The sequence below is a fragment of the Muntiacus reevesi genome, chromosome 2, assembly GCF_963930625.1.
Source record: "Muntiacus reevesi chromosome 2, mMunRee1.1, whole genome shotgun sequence".
In the NCBI taxonomy this organism is placed as follows: Eukaryota; Metazoa; Chordata; class Mammalia; order Artiodactyla; family Cervidae; genus Muntiacus; species Muntiacus reevesi.
In genome coordinates, this window is record NC_089250.1 from 122,823,981 (window position 1) to 122,834,804 (window position 10,824).

Consider the following 10,824-nt stretch of genomic DNA (forward strand, 5'->3'; position numbering starts at 1 on the left):
TTGAAGATAGTCTTGATGGTAAAAATTACCTTTTGTCCTCTGCTTTGGGCATTCTCATGAAATGATCTGTGATTTTAGAATCCTTTCTCCCATGTTGCTTAGAATTTCTGCACTCTACATTCAGGCTAGAAGTACTTCCAGGTAGTTTGACATTCAAATCATTCATTCCAGCTCGACTCTCTCCTCCTTCAAATTGGAAATGTAATCGAATCTCACCTCCCTTAGCAGAGGACCGCTTCCTCAACTCAGTGTCAGCTTCTCTTGGTTGGAACTGTGAAGGTTTATTTGCTGTTTGAGCAGAACTGCTATCTTCCTGTTCATCAAAACCTGGACTTGTCTCTTCATCTGCGTCTGAATCCTGACAACTATTTTTGGAATTATCTACATCCATTGGTGACTCAGGTTCACTTTCTTTCTCAAATGGAGGAGAATTTCCTAGGCTACTTTCTTGTCTACTCAATTTGTTGGCATTTTTCAGTCCAGCACCAACATCCTCAGAGCCAATGTCGGACAAGGGGCTCTCTGGCACCACGTCTGCCTCTTCCTGCTGACACCCTGCACAGTCCTCTGCGGGATGGCAAGCCTTGCTATACTTCTGGTGGCCTCTGGTTTCTCTGCCCTGTTCATCTTTCATTGTCTGCTTTGCATTCGCAAGCTTTACATGTGTCAAAAACTGTTGATTATCTCTACTCTCCTCACTATTTGTGTCACTGTGATCATCATTTTGGGGTGACTGATCAACATTAGCATTACTCAACTGCTCTGGTACCAGAGTTACTGCTGGAGGTTCACTTTCCAAAAGCCGTTCTGAGTGTTTCCCTTCATTCTGCCACTTACACATAGTTGCAGTCTGATGCTGGTTCAAATACTGTGTACTTTTTTCAACTGATGACTTATCGAAAACTAGCTGAGAAACATTTTCTAATTTTTCCATGTTATGTTGATAAAAGTTATCTTTTTGTACAGAACTCATCATGGATTCTTCTCTTGTATTGTTGTTTTCTTTACTATGCAAACTGTAAAAGAATAGAAAGAATGATACAACAGAACTTACAACACAATGGAAAGAATTTACCACACACAAAAATCACTTACCCAAACACATTCCTACAATATCACAGCAATAATTAAACCTGTGATTACCTGAGCATATAGCATGCTCCATACATTCATGACTCCATACGTTTGCACATTTGCCTATTATGCCCTTTTCCCAACTGTGTGCCTGGCAAACACCAGCTAGAATGCAGTGTTAAACTTCATTCACCTTCATTCACCTGTGCAGCCTTTCTTGCAAAGGTAAAGTTGACTGTCTGTTCTACATGCTAACTACCACTGTTTATATCAAGGTAGTTTATAACTACCTTGTTTATATCTTTACTGTGGCATTGATCACACCATGTAAGAATCATGTGCTTTTTGGTGTCTGTCAGCACCACTACACTGTAAGTATCTTAAAGACAGAGACTACTGCTTTTTCATCTCTGCATCTCATGTATACTAAACCATCCCTGGCATACAGAATTAACTGAAATGTCAATAAAGAAAAATGTGAAAGCAAAAAGGAGAGAAAATAGCATGAAACATGATATAACATCCATATATCACATTATTCATTACTCTAGATAAGCATGTTTCTATACCTTTCTGATTCCACTGTCTTGATTCCTTTAGTGTCCATCCAACTGGTTATAGTCTTCTGTTTGAAAACTGCAAAGAAAAAAAAAAAAAATGTATGTGCATGCATACCTTCAAAGAGAAAACACCTATACCAGCATATACATATGGAAGGCATTAAGCTAGTTTCTGTGGATTAAAAAAAGATTAATCATTCCTTCCTCATGCAAGCAATGGGAGAAAATACAGCAACATAAATATACATACATTTGGCATAGAAGAGAAAGTGACCAGACCTTAAAAGAACTGGTATGGTCTAATGGATGAGACTACAGACTCTGAATTCAAATTGTGTGCTTAGTCGCTCATTGTCCGACTCTTTGTGACAGCCTGCTGGGCTCCTCTGTCCATGGGATTTTTCAGGCAGGAAAACTGGAGTGGGTTGCCATTTCCTTCTCCAGGGGATCTTCTGAACCTAGGGATCGAACCTACATCTTCTGTGTTTCCTGTACTGCAGGTGGATTCGTTACCTAGATCCAAACCCTGGTTCTCCTTCCGAATTCCCATGTGATTTTGTGAAGAGCCATTTCCCTGTGTCTCAGATTCTTTATCAGTAGACATGCAAATTAATAGTATATCTCTTGGGTTATTGTGAGGTTTAAATTAAGTAACAACCATTGCAAACTGCTTACCATATGCTCAGTAAATGTTAGTTATTAGTTATTATTAGTATTAAAAGAGATTCTAAGGGAGGTCCCTGGTGGTCTAGTGTTTAGGATTCGGCACTTTCACTGACCTGGCCCAGGTTCAATGCCTGATTGGGGAACTGAGATCCTGCAAGCTGCACAGTGAGGCCAAAATAATAATAATAATAAATTTTAAAAGTAAAACAAATTCAAAAAGACCCTGATAAGAAATTAAGATATTTCTGAGGAAAGGACTACTTTAGGGAATTGAAGAAAGTGGGATCATCTGATAAACAGTTCTGGAAGAATAAACATGCAGTCACATTAAGGGAAAAAATCAGAAGCAACAGAACCAATGGTAGAAAAATATTAAGAAAACAACAGAAAATATGGCTGAAAAGTCAGCAAGGAACCATAGAGATTCCTGAAAAACCCACAAAGAGAGGTACAAAATACTGTCAAAAGTCACATTCAGAGCTGTAATGCCAGAATTCAAATCTAGGAGGCTCCCAGTGAGGCAGAATACACAGCCTAGACAGCAGGTGTGAAGGGGCAAGAAGAGCCTATCGTTAGAAGCCAATGAGGAAGGTACTGGTCTAGGTCAGTGGTTCCCAAACCGAATGAATCATCAGAAGGCTGACAACAAACAGATCCAAGGACCACATCTAGACCTTCTGAATGAAAATCTATATGTGATGATGGAGGTATGAGGGGAGGTGGATTCTGTATTTTTTTTCCCTAAAAAGCGGTTCTGATGATCAGCAAAGTTGAAGAACTATTGGTCAAGATCCAAAACTAGTCTTGTCTTTGTAAGAATAGAGAAGTGAGAGTCATTACAGATTTCAAAATGTTAAGAGGTTAAAAGTGACACTAATCTTTAAGCTTGAGACTTGAAAGATGGTGAGAACATTAAATGGAAATATAGACTATAAGAGAACTGGATTTGGGGGAACATATGATTGGGTCAATATGAACACACTAAATTTAAAATGCCAAAGAGATAACGAGATAGAAATGACCAGCAGAGAGTAGCAAAAGTAGAATTAATGCTTCAGCAAGGTACATATACCATAAACAAATGCAAGCCAAATTTATATAAACATAGAAATTTAAGTATGCTTTTAAAATTTAATGAATTGCATATGGATTACATGTATATAACATTTTAGTATGACAGTGAAAGTGTTAGTTGCTCAGTTGTGTCTGACTCTTTGTGACCCCATGGTATATAGCCCACCAAGCTCCTCTGTCCAAGGAATTCTCCAGGCAAGAATACTAGAGTGGGTTGCCATTCCCTTCTCCAGGGGATCTTCTTGACCTAGCAATCAAACCCAGGTCTCCTGCACTGCAGGCAGATATTTTTCCATCTGAGCCACCAGGGAACCTCTTTAATATAAGAAAACATAAAATCTTGAACATTCTCAACTACTGTCTAAATTGCAATGTAAGAATCTAGGCACCTTAGGTCACAAACCCTTCTTATTTACCCACGTCCCTTCAAACACCATAACATGAGACACCACCCCAAATACATGAAAATCAATCATTTATTTATCACTGTATTTGCTGCTACTGCTGCTAAGACGCTTCAGTCGTGTCCAACTCTGTGTGACTCCATAGATGGCAGCCCACCAGGCTGTCCCTGGGATTCTCCAGGCAAGAACACTGGAGTGGGTTGCCATTTCCTTCTCCAATGCATGAAAGTGAAAAGTGAAAGTGAAGTCGCTCAGTCCTGTCCAACTCTTAGCAACCCCATGGGCTGTAGCTTACCAGGCTCCTCCGTCCATGGGATTTTCCAGGCAAGAGTACTGGAGTGGTGTGCCATTGCCTTCTCCAATCACTGTATTTGAGTGCCATATAATTCACATTTTATACAAAATACTAACATTCTAACTAGTCAAAATCTTTTGTCAGCATTTTAAAAATTATTTGTCACAAAAATTGTACATATATATTTGATATTTCTTGTTAAACATCACGACTTTAGTGATTTTATGAAGTTAATATTTGTACAGCAAATTAGACTTCAGAGAAAAAATTAATTCCAGTCACAAAGGAGTAAGAAAATGAACCAGTTGATTCTGAAACTTTTTCTACAGTTCCATCTTCTCTATCTAATTTCATTATATCAAACACAGCAAATATAGAAAACCCTCAAAGTACAAACCAGCAATGGGCAAAAAAATTCATTTTTTGAGTCAGTATAGAATTTAAAATACCTTTTCCCATAAATGTAAAGATTTGATGCTATGAAATGACTAGGTTCCTATAACACACACAAAGCACGGCACTATGATGACAAGTCAACTGAACCTAGAGTGCAGGCAACATCATTTTGTAAAAAACTACAAAGAGTGTTACAGTGCAGCTGAAGGGGAGGGTTGTCTCCTGCAGTTCTGACACTGAGAATGTGTTCTCTCTCCAGCTTCAGGCTTCCTATTATTAATTCCTGAAACCTGAGAACAGGGTAGAGGAGAAGTAAAAGGTTAGGAACCATCTTTTCCTGCTAATAAAGCAGTCCTCAGTCGTTCCAAGGACCCCAGGGAAAGGATATTCTACCAATACTACAATTTCTGGCTTCCAAAGGTTTCTTTCACAGCACAGCATAGGACTGTTTCAGCTGTATCCCTCTTATTCCTGAAGTAAGCATAAAATGGATAGCATCACCGATTCAATGGACATGAACTTGGGTGAACTCTGGGAGATAGTGAGGGATAGGGAGGCCTGGGGTCCTGCAGTCCATGGGGTCGCAGAGAATCAGACAAGACTTAGCAACTAAACAACAACAAAGCATAAAATGATGTGTCCCAGGTTCCTGGGAATTTCTTTCTTTTAACTAGAAGTAATCACAGTAAACAAAAAGAGAGGTAATAGGAGGTGATGAAACAGATACAAAATAGAGTCAAACAAAATCTTGGCCTGAGATCTTTGCTCAATTCAGTTCAGTTCAGTCACTCAGTGGTGTCTGACTCTTTGTGACCCAACGGACTGCAGCACGCCAGGCCTCCCTGTCCATCACCAACTCTCGGCGTTTACTCAAACTCATGCCCACTGAGTCAGTGATGCCATCCAACCATCTCATCCTCTGTCGTCCCCTTCTCCTCCTGACTTCAATCCTTCCCAGCATCAGGGTCCTTTCCAATGAGTCATCTCTTTGCATCAGGCGGCCAAAGTACTGGAGTTTCAGCTTCAACATCAGTCCTTCCAGTGAATACTCAGGACTGATTTCCTTTAGGATGGACTGGTTGGATCTCCTTGCAGTCCAAGGGACTCTCAAGAGTCTTCTCCAACACCACAGTTCAAAAGCACCAATTCTTCAGCGCTCAGCTTTCTTTATAGTCCAACTCTCCTGTCCATACATGACTAGTGGAAAAACTATAGTCTTGACTAAGATGGACCTTTGTTGACAAAGTAACGTCTCTGCTTTTTAATATGCTGTCTAGGTTAGTCATAACTTTCAGCCAAGGAGTAAGCGTCTTTTAATTTCATGGCTGCAGTCACCATCTGCAGTGATTTTGGAGCCCAAAAAAATAAAGTCAGCTACTGTTTCCACTGTTTCCCCATCTATTTGCCATGAAGTGATGGGACCAGACGCCATGATCTCAGTTTTCTGAATGCTGAGCTTTAAGTCAACTTTTTCACTCTCTTTTTTCACTTTCATCAAGAAGTTCTTTAGTTCTTCTTCACTTTCTGCCATAAGAGTGGTGTCATATGTGTATGTGAGGTTATTCATATTTCTCCCGGCAATTTTGATTCCAGCTCGTGCTTCATCCAGCCCAGCATTTCTCATGATGTTCTCTGCATATAAGCTAAATAAGCAGGGTGACAATATACAGTCTTGATGTACTCCTTTTTCTATTTGGAACCAGTCTGTTGTTCCATGTCCAGTTCTAATTGTTGCTTCCTGACCTGCGTACAGATTTCTCAAGAGGCAGGTCAAGTGGTCTGGTATTCCCATCTCTTTTAGAATTTTCCACAGTTTATTGTGATCCACACAGTCAAAGGCTATAGCATAGTCAATAAAGCAAAAATAGATGTTTTTCTGGAACTCTCTTGCTTTTTCCATGATCGAACAGATGTTGGTAATTTGATCTCTGGTTCCTCTGCCTTTTCTAAACCCAGCTTGAACATCTGGATGTTCACAGTTCACGTATTGCTGAAGCCTGGCTTGGAGAATTTTGAACATTACTTTACTAGCGTGCGAGATGAGTGCAATTGCGCAGTAGTTTGAGCATTTTTTGGCATTGCCTTTCTTTGGGACTGGAATGAAAACTGACCTTTTCCAGTCCTATAGCCACTGTCCAAATTTGCTGGCATATTGAGTGCAGCACTTTCATAGCATCATCTTTTAGGATTTGAAATAGCTCAACTGGAATTCCATCACTTCCACTAGCTTTGTTCCTAGTGATGCTTCCTAAGGCCCATTTGAGATCTTTGCTCAGTCACTTAATTATAATGTACTTCATTTCTTTGAGACTTTATTTACTCAGCTATAAACTGAGATTAACAATACTCATTTCCAAGGTTTACGTGGATCAATGAGAGAAAAATACTAAGTGACCAGTCTCACAAAGAAGAAACTCGAAAAATGTATCCTATACCAACATTTCCACTCAATCTCTTTTTTCACTGAGATCAGTAGTTCTCCATTTTTACTCTGACTTCACACCACATAATCTCAGTAACCTCACTCAGTAACCAGCATCTTTCAATGAGCAAATCATTCAATTAGGTGCTAGAGATACAGTCAAAAGGCATAAAATGCAGAAAAACTCAATTGTACTCAAAGGAACACCGCTCCTTCACAAAAAGCCTCTCTCCTCCAGCAGCAGCACGATAAGGCATGGGAAGGAAGGGTGTGGTGAGTCCAAACAGCAAAGTTTTGAGATGAGCAAAGAGGTTTGAAGATGCTTTTGACAGCACTAAGGCTAAAAAAATGATAAGGGAGATGGGGGACAACACAGCTCCAGTCCCCCACCCAACCACCACTGACCTACACCTATCCCTGAAGTGAGGAGAGAAACTCTAGGTAACTGTTAACAGACAGAAAACAGAAGGTCCTATACCAGCACAACTGGATAAACGATTCCCCATCAGAATGTGAATCAGAAGCTGAGTTCTGCCTACATGCAGATGTGCAGATTTCTATAAGAAAAATGCCCAGGCCTATAAATAACACAAAATTTACAGATACTGAATAAATACCCATTTTCCTACCTTACTTCTCCTAGGATAACTACATATAAAAATATTAAATACCAAGTTCCTGAAAGAATTCCAAAATCTCAAACAACAGATTTTGATACAAATTTAGACTTTGAATACTTTGTTCATTGGTGTCCTCTGCCAGGTATACAGAAAACATTTACACACACGCACAAGTACGGCCCAAGTATTAATTTAGTTCCTCTTCTGCAGAAAATCAGAAGATCCAATCAGTAAGGACTGATAGCCGCCTCCCCCCAACTCACGCCTCCTCCTTTACAGGACCTATAACAGGACCACAAATTAGCCTATCACAGAACTCACAGTACCTGGAGGTCACCCTCAATTCCTCTCCCTTCCACTCACTCTCCTTCAACAAGCCCTCTGAAATCTACATCCTAAATCTTAAACCCATCTCTTTCTCCCCATCTGCAAAAGAGCACCAATATTACAAGAACAGTTACATCACTCAGTGGGCCAACTGCATTTGTCTCATAACTGAAACAACTAACTCCCTGTATAACTCCCTATCTGCAGTCTTGACTTTCTCTAACCCAGTGTTCCAGAAACTACAAATGATCAACATTTTTTAGTTAAATATTACAGACACCATGAGAATGCTTCATACATAGTAAAGGTAAGTTTATTTCATGAAACATTTGTTATAAATATGGCATGTTTATCAGGAGATATATCTACTGCGGGTTGCAGTCAGAAAAGTCCAAAGATCACTGCCTAAGTCATCTTTTCAAAAATATTAACCAAACGATTGTAACCCTTTCTTACAAGCTTTTTCGTCATATCCTGTGCTCAGTCGCTTCAGTTGTGTCCGACTCTTTGCAACCCAAGGACCATTCCCCACCAGGCTCTTCTGTTCATGAGATTTTCCCGGCAAGAATACTGGAGTGGGTTGCCATGACCTTCTCCAAATGATCTTACTGACCCAGGGATTGAACCCATGTCTCCTGCACTGCAGGATTCTTTACACCTGAGCCACCAAAGAAACTGACCGTTTAGTGGTTCCCCATTAACCACAGAATAAAGTCCAAACTCCTTGAAATGGCACTTGACTTTGTCCATAAATAAGCTCTTCCGCCCCTTCCCAGCCTCCACTGACAGTCTTGTCATTCTGTGCTCCTATCAAGCCACCTTTTGTACATGCCATTTGGCCTATATAGTTTTTTCTCTCCTTGGCTTATAAATCAAATCCTGCTCATCCTTCACTGCTCAGTGGAGGTCTGCTTCCCCATTGCCTGTAAGTCCTGAGAGAACTAAGTGTACACCATTCATCAGAGGATGGCCTAACCTGTCCATTCTCTTAAACTGTTGACCAATGCTTCCTTTTTGAAATGTTCTTGTCCTTGCATGACACAAGAGCCAGGCTTTCCTCCTACTTCCCTGGTTGCTTCCCTTCGGTCTACTCTTATACGGCAGTGTTCCTGAAGTTTCTGTCCTAGGTCACCTTTTTTTTCAGTATATGCCTTATACCATCTAATCTACTTCCAAAGTATCAATAATGGTGTATATGGTAAGAACTTACAAATCTATATTTCCAGCTCATATATATTTCTTATGAGGTACAAACCCTTATATCCTGTTCTCTCCTAAATCCATCCACTTTTCCCGTTTACTACTGCCTGCTGCTGCTGCTGCTTCTGCTAAGTCACTTCAGTCATGTCCGACTCTGTGCAACCCCACAGACGGCAGCCCAACAGGCTCCTCTGTCCCTGGGATTCTCCAGGCAAGAATACTGGAGTGGGTTGCCATTTCCTTCTCCAACTACTGCCTGCAACCAGGTATAAACCATCATTATTTCCCACCTAGACTAACTCCTTAACTAGTCTTGGGCCTGCCCTTCTGCTCCCTTTCAATCCATTCTTCATTTTCCACACACTAGTGACAAGAATCTTTAAAATATGTATATTTTAATAAATATATATTTAAAAAATATATAGCCAATCAAGTCACTCCCCTATTGAAGCCTTTTAATAGTTTCTTATTGCCCTTAGAAACAAAGCTCAAAACCCTCAGCACGCCCAGTATGACCTGATCTTTGCCTCTCTCTGCAACCACATCTCTCACTACTCTTCCCTGTCCACAATAATCATCAGCAGCACTCTGGAATCACTTAATTAACTTATCTTCCTCTAGCTAACCCCTCATCACTCTTCAGTCTTCAGAATAAAATTCTTATCTTCTGGCTGGGAGATTATCGTTGAGCCTACAAACTGATTAGGTACACCTGACTCTACAATTCTGTTCTGTTTCCTTATGAACTGGAACATCCATTACCCGTTATTATGTTGACTTCCGTAATCGTCCATCTCTCCTGATAGACTTTAGGGTCTTAACACAGAGACCAAGTAACTTTTGTTCAACATTGTATGCCAGAGCCAAGTTTAATGCCAGCTAAGACTAACTGCTCTGCATCCAGGCACTAAGAATCTAAACTGAGATAAGCTGTGATTTTTTTTTGTAGCTTTCTTTACATCTAGAGGCTGAAGCTTCACATCCACAAACTTCCTTAACAGCAGCAGCAACGACTAAACCAATTACTCAAACCCGAAGAAAGCAAACTGGTGGAGTATCTTACCACTTCCCTCCCTGTAAGTGACTGCTCATCAAGGTTTCTCACACCACCAATCGCCGTGGGAAAAATGCGACCCTATTCTCCCAGTGTCCTTGGGGGCTTAGCAAGGGGACCTTAGAGTTCAGAGTGGTGTACACAAGACTAGAAAGGGGGGGAGGAAAGTGCTGGAGTCCTTGGCTCCTGAGACAGACCAAAAAGAGGTTTGGCCGAGGAGGACAAAGAGCTTTATTTCCCCACGTACCAAGAGAAGTGGCGCTGCCTCGGTGCTGTCCCGCCCGGCCCGGGACGCAGCCTGACGAGGACGGCGGGACCCTGAAGTGCACCGGAGCGTCCTTGGAATCGAGGACGCGCCTCTGCCTACCGGGGAAGCTCCGGGCGTCCGAGGCGGCCGGCAGAGAAGTTGCAGCGGCGTCCCAGCGGGGTCGCTTGGTGAAGGGCTCACAGCCGGGGCCCGCACTCATGCTGGGACCCGCAGCACTGAGTCTCCGGGCCAGCCCGGGCGTAGAGCCTCATTCACTAACCCTGGGAGGGACGGACTGCACCCCCTCCTCGGTGCCTTCCGGCACCATGCCCCCTCTGCCGCTGACTGCTTCTGCAGCTCCTGCTCTGACAGCCTCCCGAACCAGGCCCTATCCAGACGTCTGCCTTCCCTCTTCCACCGGCACCCTACCAGCCTCACGATGAGCCGTTCTGATTCTGGCTTCGTTCACTTTCCCACCACCGGAA

At 41.7% G+C, this 10,824-nt stretch overlaps 1 protein-coding gene across 2 annotated transcripts in view; it reads right to left on the bottom strand.

The window, feature by feature from the left end:
- PARG (poly(ADP-ribose) glycohydrolase) overlaps positions 1–10,823 on the bottom strand; it is a 114,830-nt gene extending 104,007 nt beyond the window's left edge. Inside the window, exons 1-3 of one of the 2 annotated variants that reach the window (XM_065922773.1) lie at positions 10,769–10,823; positions 1,644–1,710; positions 30–1,016 (exon numbers count right to left, since the gene is read on the bottom strand). In XM_065922773.1, the coding sequence (XP_065778845.1) occupies positions 30–1,016; positions 1,644–1,681 (1,025 nt within the window). In that variant the 5' untranslated portion in view covers positions 1,682–1,710; positions 10,769–10,823. Of the gene's footprint in view, positions 1–29; positions 1,017–1,643; positions 1,711–10,339 lie in introns of both variants that reach the window. The other variant, XM_065922772.1, reaches the window with a different exon arrangement.
- Between the last annotated feature and the right edge of the window lies 1 nt (position 10,824).